Genomic DNA, 18,622 nt, shown 5'->3' with positions numbered 1-18,622 from the left:
CATTGACCTCCCAGACCCGAGGTACACGATATTGGCGGCAATTACACGCACTCCAACTCCTGGTCGTGATGGTCGTGGATGTCGTGGCTGGACTCATCTGCGTAATTGATGCGCCATCCCTACGCTTCATTGTCTCCGCAGGTATCTCTTGTGGTTGAGCAAGTCTTCGCACAGACACCATATTACGCTCTGGTGGAGAGACGTGTTCGAAACCTTGAGTGAGTGCCAGGAGTAGCTGTTCCTGGGCTTTTGTTGCTTGCCTTATTGATGCGAGCTCCGAGGAGAGGGCAGTGAGATGTGTGCTTACGACGACCTCCATGTGCTTCGATTGCGCGTCGACATGGTGAATGACATCTGTGGCCACCTTGTCGACGCGCATTTGGAACCTGGGCAGGTCGCATTGAATAAGTTCTGCCACGGGACCAGTAAGCTGCTTAAAGTTTTGTTTCAAGTCGTCGAGTCTCTGCATAGCCTGTGACGACTCGGACCCAATGCTTGAGAGCATTCCGTATTGGTTGTTGAGCTGCGCCGAGATCAGGGAATGGCTGTCGTGGATGGAGGCCAGCTTTTCGGAATGGCTCATGGCCAAATCGCTTCATGCAATGGGCAGACGATCAGCTAGCCTTCCCTTTCAAGCCGCTATCAGATGGCACTTACATGTCGAGGCTCTGGAGCCCAAGAAGCAAAGTCGAGTTGACAGTGGCCAATTTTTGCTCCATCTCGCCGACCTCCGTGTGACGAAATCCGTATTTGAGCGTTTTGTATACGTTGACGCAGGCCTGCTTATATCCCGGGCTTGAAATGTGGCAGCCGTCAGCGTGCTTGATCAAGAACTTCTCCAGCTCCGTCAGGTCGGCTTCACATGATCTGACGCTGGCGCCGATGACCGCGAGCAAGGACACCATGGTCGTCGACTGGGCATTCGTCGTCATCGCTCTGACGCGGTCGAGAGTCTTTCCCACTAAGTCGAGAGTGTCCGAAAGCGTTTTTGCCTTCTCCTCGAGACCATGTAGCGCATTTGTTTTGCCACGGACTGCATCGGCATAGGTAATGACGCCCTTGCAGATCTGGATTGCGAGAGAGATGGCGCCGAGCGCCAGGCCTGCCGACTCGGCCATCTCAGTGTGTCGTGCAGGTTATCGTGGGAACGATGGGACTGGACCGGAGTCGATTCGTCTTGAAGAAGCTGTTCCAAAGGAAGGAAGTCAGGAAACTCAACCATGTGCCCGATGTGAGGGGCTACTGGCCGGCAAGGCTCTGAGCCCACACGAATATCCTAACGCCTCGCTGCACACTTCCATGTGCTGCATCTGCAGCTTACATGCATGCGCACAGCCCCTCACACTCCGCCTGCGTTGGCGCCGCGTCATTGGTGAGGTACTACAGCGAGGCAGACTCGTGCTATGCAGTGATGGTGCGCCACCTAGCCATTAGCACTCCTGCCACATAGGAAGCTTTTGAATGTCCGCAGGCCTGTCCATGGTGTATAAGAGATTGCAAGACTATTGAGCCGATGCACTTTGCTTCTGAACGAACATTCTAGAGAGTTTGCTGCACTGCCTGTGCAAGGCAGTGATCCGTCTGGTAACTTGTCAAGACTCATTGACAAATACTCGCGCGGGTGACTGCACTCACACGCATTGACGATATGCAGACTGGCTAGGCAGCAGTACCCTCTAACCGCCCTGGCGGATGCATTACCGGACTGTGTTCTCGTGTCATCAGCACTGAGTCTTTCTTCAACACGACGAGACCAGAAATTCGTCCATACATACAGAGGTGCTATAGTATTTCGAGCTGGCGAATCCAGTGTTCTCTCGGGGTATTCAAAACATCCGCGAGCTTATTATTTCTTCTTGTCTTGTTGCCCCGTGCTGGTGGTAGATCGCACCACGAAACACGACAAGGATTGACACTCTCGTCAGAAAGGTCGTCAAGCGCTGTCTCCGCGTACTTGACCCATAAATCTAACCAATCCTTGCGGACCTCGACGGCTATCTTCCAAGGTCTTGGGGGCTGGGCTACGCATGAGTTTGCCGACTTGCCTTGGGCGTCGTGGCCAATGCTGTCGTCAACACATTGGGCGAAGGTTGGCTGGTCCTTGCTCTTGCCTGGCGTCTCCGAGATGTGAGATTCCTGTTGGACTAATCGATCAAACACAGCAACAACACGCTCGAATGCCCTCGCGACGTCTTGCCCGCGAGCTGATGATCGTTGACCAGAGTCTACAAATGCATAGTCGGGCCACGCATCGTCCGGCGCGTAATCGCATGTGTGCTCCATGCAGAGGGCTTCGAATGTGATGAACCGAAAAGCGGCACGGTAATGGCAAGCCCCCCACGAGTCGTCAGATGCAACGATCAGCTCCTCAAGGAGCCCAGCGAGCGATCGCGGAGCGATGTCACATGCCGCAGAGTGCACGAAGTCGCCGAGCAAGTACACAAAGGGCGTGCGCCCGTCTGGTGAGCAAAGGCAGGTACTGTCATCGAGTGTGGGCAGACTCAATACTCTTTACATGAGCTGTCGCCCGCTATCATCCCAGCGTTGACTCCCGCCCTGTCGCACTTGATGCTGCCAGCAAGCATGTGGCCGATAGTCGCGTGCTGCATGGTATGCTTGTGTCTGGAAATGACGCAGCCGCAGTCTCGGCCGGGCTTCCCGGAATGAACGTTGCCCCAGATCTCATAGAGCACACTGGTCCCTTTTTGTCCATGGTCTACGATCCAATTCATGGCATCCAAGATACGCCCTGCCTTGGGGTCATTCTTAGGTCCATGTATCAGAGCCCTGAGAATAGTGTAGCCGTTGGCATAGGGCGCTTCAAAGTCCCGGAACCCAGCGCGGAGCAGAGACGTTGCCCATTGACGGCATCCGATGCCCTCTGGCATGATTGCCGGCCACAATGTTGCAAGCCGCCCTCTGCCACTTGGAGTGAACAGCTCTGAAGAAATGGGCACGCGGATATCCCTCAGCGCCTCGATAACACCCCCAAAATGCCTGTCCAGCTGGCCGGGAGAATCCAGGTCGAATTCCCGGATCTGGGCCGGAGAGAGGTACTGTAGCGCCATCTGCTTGACTTGAAGGCGTCGGGCCGCCAGTTCGGCAATGTAAATGTCTTGACAGGTCCGACATGTCTCATGGCCCAATTGCAAGAACTGGGGCCGCATGCCACATCGCAGAGAAAACATGGTGGCCAGCGCCGAGGTAGCCCAGCATGCCTGAGTATCAGCCACTACGGCACGGCGTCTCCACTGGCGACAAGACTGCATGATGAACTCTGCTGCTGTGTCTTGCCGCTTGGACACAAAATTGAGAGTCCTATCCAGCACGACTTCAGCCCGTTTGTCCCCGCTCTCGACTGCCTCAGAGAGCCCTAGGAGAAGTTCCTTGAAGCATTGGCGCGTGGCAATGGTAAGATGCAGATGGGTCACGGCCTGGAACGCAGGATTCGCGTCGAGCAGGCTCGGGTCCCCCCGAACCATTCTTGTGACGAGGTCTGGTTGATTACGCAGAATCGCTTCGCTGAGGGGATCAGGATCATACGCTGGAGTGGCGGCATCAGTCGATCGAGGGCTCAGCCAGAATCAGTACGGGAACCACTTACCTTCGCAGATTGGAGGTATAAGAGACGGACGTTTCACAAGTTGCGAAAAGCACGTCCGGCGAAAGGGCTGGGAAACCATCGTCTACCTCCCCAGACTTTGGGATTAGTAGTTCCAGCGTCTTCGTCTCATGTACGTCCTTGTCACCATGCCACAAGAGGGCCCAATTGAGTGGCGTGCTGTTGTGATCAAGACTCAGTCCTAATCCATGGCTTGGCGGTGCGGCTCGTGTATGCTTACCCCTCAAGTCTGGACTCTTGCGCTGTAGAAACACCAAGCGTCCGGACAAGTTGCCGTAGAAAGATCTGAGCGAACCCAGCTGTGTAGTTTGTGCGTTGACAGGCCTATTGATCTTGCGTGGTCAATTCCCGACAGGAAAACGGACTTTCTATCATGGTTGAATCAGAAATAGCACATACCGCTATGTTAAGAACTGACGTGTATTCGTGGAGTAATGTTTTGCCCTGCTTGGTTCGATCGTTTGGAGAGGCTTCCCCACGGTCAAAGGCCTGCTGCAGTTTCTGCAGTGCAAGGCTGAATAGCCTCTCTGTCTCTTGAGTTGACAGCTTTGTTTCAGAGAATATGTTTGCGCCAAACATTTTGCCAAGGTATCTCATGATCTTGAACGACGGAGAATGGTCAGGGTCCACGATCTGATGGGTGGATAACCGGGGGCTGATACTGAAGCCGCCGGCGCCCTGACGCCAGCCAAAGCTGATCTCCAACGCTGTGCCAAGTATGGTGCTGAATGCACTGAGACGGACTGTTGTCGACTGCTCTGCTCGTTTCCGAGCGGCAGGAGAACTCGACCAAGGACAATCGGGGCTGTGCTGGGACAGCTGTTGCTGCAAGATTGAGATTCGTGTCATGCTCCCGCGTGTCATGCTCCCGCGTGTCATGCTCCCGCGTGTCCTCCACCTATGGGAAGTACGACGCTCGTAGCAAGAGCATGGAGCCCTGCCTGTCCATGGCGATGGTGCAAGAGTCTTGACAAGAGTCTGCCGGCAGTACCATGCCCGATACTCATTCGCGATGGCATCCCCCAGCAGGTCCGGCCTTGATGCAAGACGTTTCACTGCCAGTAGTTTCTGCTCCGACTCGGTCATGTGGTCTGTGCCTGCGGCCAGGATATCGATCGTCTTACTCTGCGCTGTCACCATTCCCTTCAAGACTGCAAACTCCGTCATGATTGACTTCTGCTGCGAGAGGACGAGATCATAGACGCGCATTGACTGCGTCTCCGTCTGCGCCACTATGGTGCTACTGGCCAAATCTATATGTCTCTCGATTGCTGGCAGACCGAAAGGCGTGATTCCCCGGAGCGGGTCGAGGAGTGCTTGGAAACTCTGGCTCAGTTCGTCGAGTTGTCGGAGAGTCTGATTCGTCTCGGCTTTTATCGTTCCGAGTGTTTGCTCTTGATGGCCAATACGCGTCGACACCTGGGATTGTTCGGTCTCGATAGCGGCAAGTTGTCCAGAATTGTGGACCCCGAGGTTTCTGAATGTATTGTACGAAGGTCAGCGGTGCCGCTCGCTTGGACGTAATGGTGCGACGCACAGTTCGAGGTTCTGAAGCCCCAAAAGGAGGATCGAGTTGACGTTTGTGAGTCTTCGCTCCATCTCGGCGACTTCCTTGTCGTGAAAGCCATACTTGAGGTTCCGGAAGACATCTCTGCAGCTGTCTCTGAAACTTGGATCTGAAGTAGAGCAGCCAGCATATTTGACAAGGAATTCATCGAGCGACAGCAAGTCCGCCTCGCAGGAGCGGATGGTTTCGCCGATGACTGCTAATGATGCTGCTGTCGTTGTCTGCGATTGCGCGTTTATTGACGATGCAACCTGTTTCGCAGTCTGCTCGAGAATCTTGAGGGTTTGGGAGAGCGTCTTTGCCTTGTGATCGAGCCGTCCGAGTTCGCTCCCTCTGGTACGAACTGCGTCCGTGTACGCGATGACGCCTTTGCAGATTTGGATTGCCAGAGATACAACCCCGAGCGCCAGGCCTGCCGACTCGGCCATCTCCACTACTGTTTGCTGGCTACTGTATGCGTGACGGGGCGGCCGTGGTGGCCTATGTTTGCTGGGGCGACAAACAAACAAGCAAGGAGAAGAGGGCTCCAGGATAGTGCCTGTCCTCGCTGAATGCATAAGGCTCCGATAGAAAGGCGCCCTGCTCTACCCTGCGCTGATCGGAGCACATATATCTTAAGCAGGAGTGGCGACTTACCATGACGATTGTAAGTACTTCGACAACGCGACTCTTTCACATAATAAGCGAAGTATCCCCAAGTCTCACAGATTGTATTGGTTCGGACCCCTGTATTTTCTCCACTATTGTCGGATCGCAGCCTTTGGGGCTCAGTGAGCATAGAGTCACCCAACAAGAGACGGCAGGAGAATGTTGGCTGTGCACCCAGCACCCTGGGCTGAGTGATATCTCCCGCACTCGATGCGGCATTGTGCATCGAGCACAGCCACCGTTCCATACTGCCAAATCATGACGCTCATTGAATCTCAACCAGTGGCAAAGAACTGTGGCAAGGCAGTCTGCATTGCCAAGAAGCGTCCTAAATGAGTGATACCGCACACATACTCTCTGGCGGCTATGTCACAAAACCGATGGCGCTCACATCATTTGAGAGAGACCTCGAACGTTAGGCCTTCCAAAATCAAATGGTCATCGAGCACCACACGAGCAATAGAGCCTCCTTCTGCACGACATCATTCCGCAATTGCTACATACCTCCCACGCCTGCGTTGGCATTGAACGCATACACGAACAGTCAATGCACATCACGTTCCAATCTTCTCGCTGTCTCGATATACAGCCGCTTCCGAGGCGATCTTGCTATCTCGGCCTGTAGAATTGAACTAGTACTAACGGCCAGGTCATTCAGTCATGAGGGCTTGGACATCTTATGAGTCGTTTCACGATACGCTCCCTTATTTGAGCGATAGTCAGTGTTCAAGTCTCTGCGCTAGAGATTGAGGTCCTGAGTATTATGAGTACTGGCTAAAGCATGGTTCAGTAGTGTTCAAAGGCGCTGCTTGTCTTGCTACATGGCCTACAAACTCTGCGAATTCAGATCTAAGAACCAAAATAATATCAAGAAAGGTTGTCAAACTTAGTTCGAGCTGGACAATATAGGCTGCATCGACTCCGAGGCGCTCGTGAGTTTTTCATATTTAAACTTGTCCATTCGTCACTCTGGATGCCTCTATCTTCGACGAGGCGAGGGCCTGCAGTGGAAGATGAACTCCAGCCAGTTCAGCACACCGTCATCTTCGAATCCCTGACCACCAAACATCTCTCCGCCAGTTACGGGCCCTCAATTCCCTGGTGCTAGCGAGCCGTTCATTTAGCATGGAACAGGCTATCTGACCGCGTCGAACACCTCAAACTTACACTCACAATTGAGCTCCTTGACTCTGTTAAAATTTTCTGTGGACTTAATTCACAACCAGTTTAAATCTCAAGGCTCATTGTTCTTCGTCAACTCACCTCCCTTCACGTTATGTCTATTAAATGCTGCCACAGTATCAAATTCCGTGATGCCTTCTCACTTCACTGGCAACGCGCATTGCGCAGCTGTCAACCAATGCTATACCCAGCACGATCACTAGCATCGGCGTGTGGGATGTTAGACGTTCCGCGCGGAGTGGGCAAGTTCCCCACTTGGAGACGCAGCGCCGCTGTGCAGCAGCGGATAGATTCATTCAAGCAACCCTGTCATTCATCTGATGTTTCTACGCGCGCTGTCTTTCACGAGATTGAATTGATTGTATCTCTCCGGGGGTGCATTGACGATTTTCAACTTCAGGATTCCGACCTGTGATGGCCCGTCTCACGGCTAAGGTTAACTTGTGCCCAGGCCGGACTGCCAAGTATATGATTCTTGCATTCGACCACTCATTCGGGAAGCGTCTTTACTGCAAACCTGGCTCGCTCATCCTCTTATTAGTTTGCAAAGTCTGAGCCTGCAGCGCGGCATCTCTCCAAGATGGCCGCATTCCAGACGGTCCTCTCTCTCTCTCTCTTCGTGGCCTTTGCACCCACTGATGAACATGCGGGCCTCTGAAGCGAGGAACGAATGCATCGTAATCTAGGAGTTGATTGCGGAAGGAAGAACGACACGGGAGGCGGGTTATTGTTTTCTTGCCCGGCAGAAGCACGAGGATGAAGCAAATCACGACCGATCCTGATCTTCTGATCGGCACTACATCGCAACCCCCGCCACGACGCTGTCGGGACCTGTCCGCCGGTGGACCCCGGCGGGTGGTGAGTCTCCGACTCCGCAAACATCTCCGGTCGAATCAGCTCCCGCGTTCCCCACGTTTTCGCGGAGAAACCCCGAGTGGGCCCCGTCGGCAGTGGGAAATGCCCGAGGCAAGAACCTTGGAACTCGTGCTCCCATGGCGGTATTTCTTGGCGTGGCCCTGATCTCAGGTGTTGTCTCTTGACTTTTACTTCTGATGAAACAATTCTCAACCAGCTGAGACCATTGGTAAACTCGCATATATCCGTTCTCTATCAGGTCTGATCACTATGGTCGGGTCATCGCTACTCCCCGTGGGATCGTGGGATTCCCACCTCCACATCATCGACACGACTCGTTATGAGCAGACACCCGACACGGGCTCGACTGTCATTCACGGCACTGTATGGGAGAACACCCTCTTCGAGACCTCGCTTGGCTGCTCTCATGTCGTCATCATCCAGCCCACGAGGTATGGAAACAACAACACCGCCACGCTCGAGGCCCTCGCTGCATACGGACCCAAACGTGCACGAGCCGTCGTCCAATTCGACCCGGAGACCATCACAGACGCAGAGCTGCGGGAATGGCATGCTCTCGGTGTCCGGGGCGTCAGAATCAACCTGGCCAACTCGAAGAATCCCACGTCAAACACGCCACCGGAGCAGATACCGGGTCTGGTCCGCAAGTACGCCGACAAGGTCCGCCCCCTGGGCTGGGTCATCCAGTTCTTCATCAGCATGAAGGACATTCCTCTGATTGAGCCAGTCGTGCCCACCCTGGGCCTGAGGGTCGTCATCGACCACCTGGGCAGCCCAAAGCTCCCGAACACAACGACCTGCCATGGCCTTGACCCCTATGCAATCGAGGGCTTCTCATCGCTGGCCAAGCTTCTCCAGGGTGGTAGCACATGGGTCAAGATCTCCGCGCCGTATCGGTCTGTCAGCAACCAGACGACATCTTCAGATTATGCCGTCCTGGACCCTCTGATCCTCGAGCTGTTGCGTATTAATGGCACCAAGACGGTGTTTGGCACGGATTGGCCGCATACGGGGTATGAGACTCTCGATATCCATCCCTGGGCGCACCGTCTCGTGAATCTGGTTGGTGGGGATGGCAAGTTGCTTGATGGGCTATTCAGGGATAACGCGCGGGTCCTCTGGGATGCGGAATAGATTTCAAGCGATTGCAGAACAGTTATAAATTGGAAGCTTCTCTCACATCATGATCCGGCACAATGGACCAGAGTGAGGGGACTTTTGGACAAACGGCTACAATCCCCCGAGAAATATCCTTGCTTCTCAGAAAGCGACACAAGCACCGTCCCTCCTCTTCTCACCTACACCGATAAGACTTGCGCTCCCACCTAACGATTTTTGTACTTCCCGTTTTCTCGAGATACCTGGGATGTTTCCTGATCGTCGTTAGCGCCCCAAATATGTGACAAGATGTTATATGGTGGGACGGTCTTGCTGAAATGCACCTCGAGTGCTAATTTAACATCTTGTCTGATGGCTAATAACCTCATGTCGCTCGCGAGGACCAGAATCGAGAGATGAAAGAGAACGAGAGCCTGGAGAGGGATCCTCACCGGGGTCAGGCTAGGACCATGAAAGCAACGACTCTGCACACGGGCGTTGATGAATATGCACGGCTGTCAGGATGAGTCAGCTACGTTCTGCGCGTGTATGGATTGATTACGTACCTACAACAGAGGCACCATGCATGGAGGCTCATTGTTTCCAGTACCACCACCACCCCGCTGCGATCAAGGGCATCAATACCACAGTCACTACGATGGCTGCTGATTTGCGCAGGGCTGGTGCAAGGAGTCCCTTCAGCGTGGCCTCGAACTCCTTGGGAGCATTTCCTCTGGGGTATCGTTGCTTTGGGATCTCCTTGCCAAGGAAGGGGCAGATTTGCTCCCACCCGAAGCCGTCCTCGAGGCGGCAGACAAGGAGTTGTTGTTTGGGAATACGACTCTTCGTCATGGCGCTCCTAGGCTGGGATGTCAGCTCGTCTAGCTTGGGTGACGCGGAATCTAGCTAGCAGGCAACGGTGATCTTACACCTCTAGCCTGCGCTCAATAGCTTTCTCCATGCCCATCTCGCTTTCACAGCCGTACCCTAGATAGCACGCGTTCTCCATGGAAGCGTTCAACTCGGCAAAGTTTTCGATGAAGGTGTCAATCAGTCGTATCCACGTCAAGGGGAATTTCTTTGTCATGGTGAACAGCGGAATCGCGGCGTTATTGAGTGACCTCACCCAAGCATCGTTTTCGCGCTCAGTCAGGATGAACTTGGCGTCCGGGTAGAAGCTGAGGAATTCTTCTGGGAACCATTGTGGGATTTCAATGATCACCTGGGTCGATGCTCCCTGTCAGTCAGAGAGGAGGAGCAAGGTCCTCGCAGGTTGGCCAATGGGGACTGACGTTGTAGTTCGCCATCCACTTGTCGAACTCGGCTTTCCCGTAAGGTTTACCTGCGCCGGAATACTTGCAGTCGAAAGCCTCCTTGAGAAGCTGCATGTGTGTTATACCCTGATGCACCACCTCGTACATGCGGTAAGGCTTGTACCCAAGCATCTGCATAGCCTGATACAATGAGAATGTCCCCATGCTTAGTGGGGTCGAACCTCGCATCAGCATTGCTTCTGGGTGTTAAGATCCCCGGCGCCGCGACTTACCGGCTGCTGCTCATCACAATGACGTCCTTTTCCAGGATTTTGGAAGGCTCCGGGAGGCTGTCGATGAGCCGAGCCATTGTTATGATCGTTGATGGCACGAGATGGCAGCTGTAGAATAGTCTGGATGGTGAATATTGAGTGCGGCGGAGAGATTGTTGATTATGGCAAATCTTGAGGGATATATACACATGGCCGGAACTCATCGCTATGCTTCTGTGGCTTGCCCGGCTAGTGCTTACGGGAACACGTATGTACGTGTGTCGCTATGCCCAGGCGGACTAAATTAGGTTCTGCCACAGGAGAACGATTGGTATAGGAGTATACGCCGAGTTAACCTAAAATTTATCTCTTCCACCACCTCAATCCGACGGGCCGTTGACAACTCCACCTTCCAAAGTCGTCGAGCTTCACAGAGTGAAAAGATGTCACATCGAACCTTTTGACAGCACCGGGAACTGCGCTGGATCAGAGCAAGGCTGGCAAGATACTTTTGCCTCATCTGCGCCTTTGTCTCTCACTGTACATGACGTGTTCCAGCTGGCCATGGGACTCTTCTTCTCTGTTGCAGCGCCAACCACAGTAGCGGCTTCAATGTGCAGGGTGCACGCAAGGCTACGCCGTCTCTCTGGGTGCTCCGCCGTTTGGGTTCATCTACGGCATCGTAAGCTCACTTCCCCTCGCCTTCCGCTTTGGACCAGGGAAAATGACCAGCATGGCTGGCGCGGACCCAAATCGCCCTCGCCCTGATCATCGTCTGGGCAGGGAAGATTGCCACGCGCACGAGATTCCTCAAGAGCACCGAGGTCGGCCTCACCTCGGGTTTGACGCGCTAACTGAGCACTACCTCTGGGAGCGCGAGGGGCGGGCTGGGACGATAAAAGACAAGATCGAGGCGAGGCTGTGGTAAAATTTGTGTCTTTGTCCGAGACACTCCGGTGCAGCGAGCTGTGGGCTCTGTCCTGGGTGAGGATGGACCACACGGCAGAACTTGATGCCAGGTAAGACTCCCTGAGTTTGCACAGTCCTAACAATCTTCTAAGTCTTTGCTTGTCCCCTTGTCATTCTATCTTTTGTCTCAGCCGTCCTGCAGTGTGCTCAATTCAAAGTGTCATGTGCGTTCTGTGTCGACTGCACAGGTATCAAAGCAACGCGTATCGGTCTCGCAACAAATCTTCTTCACCTCGCGTGGCTAGCACACGGACGGCAATGAAAAACAAAAGGCCTGTCAGACGTCCCACGAAGCCCACCCCGACCATGCCGTCCAGAAGACAATGCACAAAGATCGGGGTTGAGATCATCACCACTCTCTATACAGCCCACCACTGCACGAGGCAGGGTGAAGGCCGCCATCCTCACGGACAGGGCGAGAGTACGGGAGACGTAGCACACGAGGTGACTAGCTCCCGGAGTAAAAAACTTCACTCTAAGGCAGCGGGGATTTTTGGGTCATCAACCAGGGTGGGATCTGTGGCTCCTGTAGGGAACACAGAGATGGGATTTTTCCTTTAGAAGTGATTCTCTGAAGTAAAATCGCATGAGAAGGAAAGGAAAAGAGGGAGAGAACAGAGGGAGGTGGACGACGATTATATACGCCTCGGGAGTGGAGTCTGATTGCAGGTTTGTCATCCGCGATCCACTTTTGGGTGGTTGGCAGAGATTTTTCTTTTGACAGGCGGCCGAGAAAAAGAAAAAGCACGGTGTGGATCAGACCTGCGGTGGGCGCCCTCGTACAGTGCGGTGTTGTGGCAGGATTCTTGCGAAAAAGTGCAACCTCTTTAATTACAGACATGGTTCGAGGAAAATGGAAAGCACCTTCTTGTGGACATTCGTCATCTCAAATATGCCCGACTGGCCAGGTCTGGGGCACAAGTGTCTATTGGCAGCTTACCTCCCTTGTATCCCCCAAAGTAGATGGTGCACTGTGACTCAAGTCACTGTTCCCAACGTATTTACGCAGCGAACCGTGCTTGCAGTTGGCTTGCCTCTCCCTCGCACTGATCGGCAAAGTTGAGCCAGCTTCAGAACTACGATCACTGTGCTGAATGGTTCAATGCCCTCTCGGCTCACTGTCTTCTGTGTCACGACTCTGCTTAAAATGTCACAGCGCGATCTTTGAGGATTTTCTCAAGGACTCGCGAGCATCCATTGAGATCTACGCGGTCATGCAGAGGTAGGTTTTGAAAATATGCAGCTTGTAAATGCCATAAAACTATTCGCTATGCAACCCATGCTCATTCAAGTGTCTTGGACCCCTGACAAGACCAGTTCTCGTTTCTGCCCATGGCCTACCCGGTCACCCTCACTTTCCGAACCCACTACTCCATTTCCTCCAAAGCAGCAGCTTCGCCAAACATATCTCGTCCATTTCTTGGTCCCTCTATACGCGTGCGGCACAACCGGGCGCTACGGATAGGGCAAGCTCCTCTCAGGAGACATAAGGGTTGACGTGAGGGTTATAAGGCTCCTGCTTGGTGAGCTGATCATCCACAGCCGTGATGGTCACCCCGCTGAGATTGGGATACTCGTCTTGAAGCCAGACACTGTCGGTGCCGATCGCGTACGCGCCCAAGACGATGTAGGTCTGGCCAGTTGCCTGCTTGGCCAACGCCTGCGACATGCGCTTGACCAGCCTGTCCTTTGGCTGGCAGTCCCGCTGCCAGATCGACTGCTGGCTGCCGTAGGCGCCGTAGAAGTACTGGCCCCCGACCTGGGCGGCCAGCTTCTCGGCAGCTGTGACGTCGGCGCCAGATGTCCAAAAGACGGTGTTGGCTCCCACGCTCGTGTTGTCGGCGAGCCACTGCTGAATCTCATCGACCGTAGGGCACGTGCCCCGCGGGTTGAACTGGGCGGCGTCGACGTCGTCCCCTCGGCTGAAGCGGATTTCGTGGCCAGTTGGTTTGTACACTGGCGCCGCATCGACTGTAAAGCTGAGGGCGAAGATGAGGGCCTGGGTGAAGACAGTGATTCCCTTCATGTTGGATGTTTGACGAAGTGAAAGGCGGTGAATAGAGAGATATGGAGAGTGCAAATGTGTGCTCTGAGTGGAGGAGAAGGATGCTTTTTGATAGGTTGATCTGTCGTTGAAATGTCGCGAAGATGTGGTGATGATCCGAATGGTATGATGATTGCTTCAATGTTGTGATTTCGTCACCACTTTATAACACATCAGTGAGGAGCGATCGGCCTCCTGCTCGGAAACTTGCCCACGGCTCTTAGTATGGCTATACTGTATGAAGCGTGAGACGGTGTTTTTTTTCTCTTAGCAATGATTTGAACATGGTGTGAGCTCCGCGGCTCTGGTATACATAGTGGGCGCCTGGCATCTTTGGCGCTTATCCCGTCCGCAAGCGAGTATTCCGGCGATCCCCATGGCCCAAACTTTGATGCACGGAGAAGTGGCCAATGCCGTTCCAACGACCATCACCCTAAGGACCTGAACAAGTCGAGTGTCGTCCCGTACCGTAGTTACTAATGCAAACTATTCTTGTCGAAACGGGAGCGCTGTAGGTCTTGACCCCGTTCAGACGCTCGTGCCGTTCAACCGGGAGCCGAATTCCGGGCACGCTGGTCAACAGCTGGCAAGTCTGGAAAACTCCTTGGCTGTGGCCGACAGATCATGCCTTGTCGACTTGTACGTGAATAAGCCACGCACCCACAGCGTAGCTATTTTTACTGGGTGTGGGGTCGTCAAGTCCTGGCGACTCCACGCGGATCGCGTTGCTTATGCCACTCGAAGTCCGTCAAACCTATCCACACAAAGATCGCACGTTGTCGGCATCATTTGCCTGGGGCAAAAGGCTTCACGAGAGAATTCAACGCGGGTATTTTTTGAACCCAAAATAGTAAACACTGCAACAAAAACGCGGAGAGGGTGGAGAGAAAGATCGCTGTTGGTACGCCACCGGTAGGGTCCACTAGCGAGTACTAAGACAATTCGGGTTCAACCAATCAACCCTGCTCGTCGGCAGTCTTGGTAGGGCTGCAGGGCCAGGCAGTCACATCCGCCAACGATTGCGTCATGTGCGGGATTGATTCTGACCACAGAAGCAGAAAACAGCTGCCTTAAATGTTGCTGCCCAGCGACATGTCGTCTAGCACAATTTATTGGGAATACTCTGAGCGCAGGGGAATATGGTAATTCCGTTGCCCAACTTCCCCACCCGCGCCTGAAGTTCAGCTCAGCTCGACTCTTCTTCTCTGCAAATCGCTGCTCCAGCCATACATTTGCACCCCATCACTTTTAGCGTCATGCCAGCAACTATTCAGGACCAGCTCAACGCTGCGGCTGCTTCAGGTGACGTTGAACAGCTCCAGGCGCTTTGTCAATCCCACCGGCAGGAAATTTCCACGCGTGATGCGCAAGAGCTGCTCGCCACAGCCACCGAAGCCTTCCAGGCCTCAACCATCGACTATCTCCTCACGGAATTCCCAGAGATGGAGATCAAAATTGACGCAGTAGCCGAAGTCGCTGCCGGCGAAGGTTCCATCCCCATCTTCTCCAAACTCGTTGCCAGAGACCCTACCATTGCGAGCAGGCGCCTGGACAGGACCGGCACACCACTAAGCGTGGCCTGCACCGGGCGCCAGCCGGTCGCATTCCTACGATACCTTCTCGAGCTCGGCGCGGATCCGAATCAGAACCCCGACCTGACTGGCTACCCCATCGCGCTCGTAGCCGGTCTGTACCCTGACGACGAAGCTGCTGCGGCGATCGACCTGCTGCTGGAGCATGGTGCCCGCCTGGAGCACTCGGGGGCTCTCGGACACACGGCAGTGCTCGGTAGGGAGGCTTCACTACGGTTCCTGCTCGAAAAGGGAGCCAAGCCTGACACCGACGCCATCAAGATTGGGTCAAAGATCGGAGGTTCTCATCCGCTACACGACGTGCTGTGGGGAGGCCATATCGGCGCGGCAAAGCTCCTGCTTGATCACAGCTCGAGTATTAACGTTCACGATCAAAATGGGAAGAGCATCATGGAGAAGGCGGCACATCTTGAGGCAAAGGGAAAAGACAGAAGCGAGATCATAACCTTGTTGTCTGAGGTGGAAAAAGAGAGGTCGAATCAATGAGGTGTTTTGGTGTTGCACGCTTTAGTCTAACTACTCCTCAATACTGCGTACTTTGCAGCTGAAATTGTTCCAAGACGACCACCTGGGCTGGAACACATCGATCCTGAGACTAGCAGTAACATGAGCAACCCTTTGAAAATAATAATTGAGTCGTACTTGGGCTAACACCAAGGCAATCGATGCGGTAGCTTGAGGTGGTGCAGCGCATGGCCGCAAATATGATGCAGAGGATTCTATTCGTAGGAGATGGCGGGAGCGACTTTAGCGCGAACTCTTCAGCCCGGCCAACCATGGTTCCAACACTCTTGGCAGAGATTCCCTGGCGGCTCCTCTAGTCATGGGTACTGGCGAGGACAACCGGCCGCTAGCTGGCTGCGAGCGACCTGGTCAACCTAAAAAACTCGCGGAAGCGTCAGATTCCGCACACAAACTGCCGAAGGCATGGAAGTCGCTGTCGTTGCCGCCGTGATCGACCGCGTACCAGTGTAGGATGCCAGAAGTTGTCCTTGCGGAGGGCTTCAAGCCCTGAGCTACTGACTACAGGGGATAGTTATGCATAATGACCACTATTGGCGGCACCGGGCAGGGGGATTCATCTCAAGACACTTAGAGACGACTGAGTGGCCTGGCTTTTACTCAGCTGCGCGACAAGACGATAGTCTCGCGGTTCGATGGTCTTGTACGCGTGATGCCGCACCTCGGATGGAGCCAAACTTGGCGATGAAAGCTGCCAGTAACAGTGCTAATGTTACATGCACAAAATACATGATGCCTCTCATGACTCGAGGTGCTGGCTTGCGATGCGCGGCTTCACGAACCACATTTCTTGAGACATTCAAAGGGGCAAAGGCTACGAGAGCGGTAGCTGCCTGCAGATGGCATTTCGTATCTCCGTGCTTCGAGTCAGGCTGTTGTAGCGCCCGGATGGGTAGCGATCCCTGAGCTGCTTGGCGGCGTGTAAGACGCAGCTGCTGCGTCCATCGTGTGAGATACATACGGATTTCGGCGTTTCGTAGCGAAGAACGGTGCGGCTCAATGCACACCACGACCTCCTTGGCAGTCTGACCCCCCACCTAGGGGATCTTTCAGTATCCTCATGACTCAGTGTCATGCTAATTGTAAATGTCCTCGGTGGGGGGGACCAACCCCTGCGAATAACACAATCGTTATTGCAAGCGAGTGTGAGTTCGGTCGTGCATGTATACGATGCAGGCTGTGATGACATATGCAACCGTCAGGGCGACATGTGAGGCTCTTTTGGTGGCTTTTGCAGTCTGACAGTGGGAAACTAACGCCCACAACTGGTCAAACATCGGGCCAACTTTGGATTGACCGCCAGGGTGGGACTCTCGTGGTCGCGGGTGTTCCCCGACTGCGCCGGCGCCGGACCTTCGCCGGTTGTTTCCAAAGGCCAGGCTCCTGCAGGGGATCGGTACCCCTGATTTCCCCCACGTGGGGACCTGGAGCCGGGACTTGGGCTCCACATTTCAAGCCTGCCGGGCTCGGATCCGGGCAGTCCTTCAGTCTGGACACTGGCTGGATACGCGGCCCAATTTTGATAGTGTTGTTATCTGGTTATTTGGTTGCCGTTGGTGTGTACCTTGCTGCCGCGGCATGGAGCCGTTGGCGCTAGGGATGGGCAGACTGCGGCTCTGTACTCACCAGCTCTTCGAGCCGGGCAGCAAGTCACCCCCTAATAGCCAGAGAAGCGTGTGGCGCAACGCCAAGCTTCACAAGCACGATCAGGGACGGACAACGAGCGTTGCATTTCGAATCCATCAACTCAGGCAGAGGATGATGAGTAACCGCCAACATATTCCCCCACCACTCGACTCAGACGAGGGGGGGGCCGTGATTGTTACAGCGGTATGTGCATCTCACTGGCCCAGCCTCATACAGAGTAAGATCGTCATGCCCATGCTGGACCACGAATCGTCCCCGGCTCCACATCTCGGCTTGTCTTGAGTGATTGGCGCGGGTTCTCCGGTGGTAAGGACCTTTGGTCTGGCACCAATAACAGAGGAAATCAAGCATTACAACTCTCCACACACCTTTCATACACCCTCCATACACGGGACAGAGGCTGGAGTAATGCCTTTTACCTCGGCAGCAGCCCATGCAAAGCGGCACAGCAAGCCTCGATTGGCAGGCTGACGGCGCTAGCTATCGCCACAAGCCACAATGCTGCATGTCCAACCCGTTTGGCTCAAGCCCAGCATGGCGGCTTCAAGAAGCCACTGCAGAAGGGGGCGGGCACGTTTTGTTCTACTGCGCAGCCCGCCCGCCCGCCGGGCCCTAATTTGCCTCAATGTCAGCCTTCCCCCCCTCAAAGCTCGGGTTCATCCGCGGACTGGACAAGACGCACTACTCCGGCGTAGACCCCTGCCCGCTCGCGGAACGCAGCCGGATCAGCCACTTGCTCCTACTAGTGTGGCTAGAGCCAACCGCGATCTGTTCACCTTGGTTTTTGCACCTGCCGCCCTTCAGTTTCAGGGCTACTGCGGAATTGGCGAGCTAACTGACGCTTATGAGCTACAATTCCTCACGGGGGTGGTGCTGTGGCGCTCTGGGTGGATGAGAACGCGCTGCAGGTTTTCGGAAGGTGGCATACTCTGTCAAGACAACACAGTCGGAGATTGGCCTGACGACGACATTGACAGCGAGCCGGGGGGGGGGGGTTTGTGTGAATAACGAGTCAGGCCCCTCAAATTTGACTTTCGGACTGCATGTGAGAATGGTAGTGGTAGCAGGTGATGATGCCCGAAGGGTAAGACAGGAAGCTAATGTGACGTGCATATCGGGGATCAAGGTCCTGGGAATAGTCTGGCCCGGTCGCAATCTCTTTGCTCCGTCCTCCTCATGCGCATCTGCAAAATGCTGATGACAAGGGGGGACGTTGTCCAGCCTTGTAGAGCCCCGGCTGGTTGGAGCAGGCAGGAAAGTCCGGTCAGGGGTTGCGAGTCAGAACCCCAGTCGTTCAGCCGCGGCGGTTTGCAGTAGCATGTTGAACCAC

General features: G+C 54.4%; 6 protein-coding genes across 6 annotated transcripts; 2 read left to right on the top strand and 4 right to left on the bottom strand.

Annotated features, from left to right (window-relative positions):
- Positions 1-1,782: 1,782 nt before the first annotated feature.
- Positions 1,783-5,617, bottom strand: B0I36DRAFT_352937 (uncharacterized protein; the record flags this gene model as incomplete). The annotated part of the gene is made up of 7 exons (XM_046157169.1): positions 1,783-2,459; positions 2,516-3,318; positions 3,605-3,803; positions 3,843-3,946; positions 4,041-4,447; positions 4,679-5,099; positions 5,160-5,617. The coding sequence occupies 7 exons, from the start codon at positions 5,615-5,617 to the stop codon at positions 1,783-1,785; spliced, it is 3,069 nt and encodes a 1,022-aa protein (XP_046008281.1).
- A 2,394-nt stretch (positions 5,618-8,011) lies between these two features.
- Positions 8,012-9,058, top strand: B0I36DRAFT_387217 (uncharacterized protein; the record flags this gene model as incomplete). The annotated part of the gene is made up of 2 exons (XM_046161151.1): positions 8,012-8,045; positions 8,134-9,058. The coding sequence occupies 2 exons, from the start codon at positions 8,012-8,014 to the stop codon at positions 9,027-9,029; spliced, it is 930 nt and encodes a 309-aa protein (XP_046008280.1). The 3' UTR covers positions 9,030-9,058.
- A 529-nt stretch (positions 9,059-9,587) lies between these two features.
- B0I36DRAFT_376575 (uncharacterized protein) lies at positions 9,588-10,616 on the bottom strand (the record flags this gene model as incomplete). Its single annotated transcript, XM_046160471.1, has 4 exons — positions 9,588-9,852; positions 9,923-10,215; positions 10,286-10,472; positions 10,540-10,616. 4 exons carry the CDS (start codon positions 10,614-10,616, stop codon positions 9,588-9,590), a joined length of 822 nt encoding a protein of 273 aa, XP_046008279.1.
- A 2,094-nt stretch (positions 10,617-12,710) lies between these two features.
- Positions 12,711-13,781, bottom strand: B0I36DRAFT_331965 (uncharacterized protein). The gene has a single exon (XM_046155046.1). The coding sequence runs from the start codon at positions 13,511-13,513 to the stop codon at positions 12,965-12,967; it is 549 nt and encodes a 182-aa protein (XP_046008278.1). The 5' UTR covers positions 13,514-13,781; the 3' UTR covers positions 12,711-12,964.
- A 1,006-nt stretch (positions 13,782-14,787) lies between these two features.
- B0I36DRAFT_352933 (ankyrin repeat-containing domain protein) lies at positions 14,788-15,609 on the top strand (the record flags this gene model as incomplete). The annotated part of the gene is made up of 1 exon (XM_046157168.1): positions 14,788-15,609. One exon carries the CDS (start codon positions 14,788-14,790, stop codon positions 15,607-15,609), a length of 822 nt encoding a protein of 273 aa, XP_046008277.1.
- A 2,384-nt stretch (positions 15,610-17,993) lies between these two features.
- On the bottom strand, positions 17,994-18,543 carry B0I36DRAFT_331960 (uncharacterized protein). The gene is given in 2 exon segments (XM_046155045.1): positions 17,994-18,141; positions 18,156-18,543. 2 exon segments carry the CDS (start codon positions 18,403-18,405, stop codon positions 18,065-18,067), a joined length of 327 nt encoding a protein of 108 aa, XP_046008276.1. The 5' UTR covers positions 18,406-18,543; the 3' UTR covers positions 17,994-18,064.
- Positions 18,544-18,622: the final 79 nt, after the last annotated feature.

Source organism: Microdochium trichocladiopsis (assembly GCF_020744255.1).
Source record: "Microdochium trichocladiopsis strain MPI-CAGE-CH-0230 chromosome Unknown B0I36scaffold_9, whole genome shotgun sequence".
Lineage (NCBI taxonomy): Eukaryota > Fungi > Ascomycota > Sordariomycetes > Xylariales > Microdochiaceae > Microdochium > Microdochium trichocladiopsis.
The sequence above is the reverse complement of the archived record's forward strand: the minus strand, read 5'-3'. Positions and strand labels throughout refer to the sequence as shown.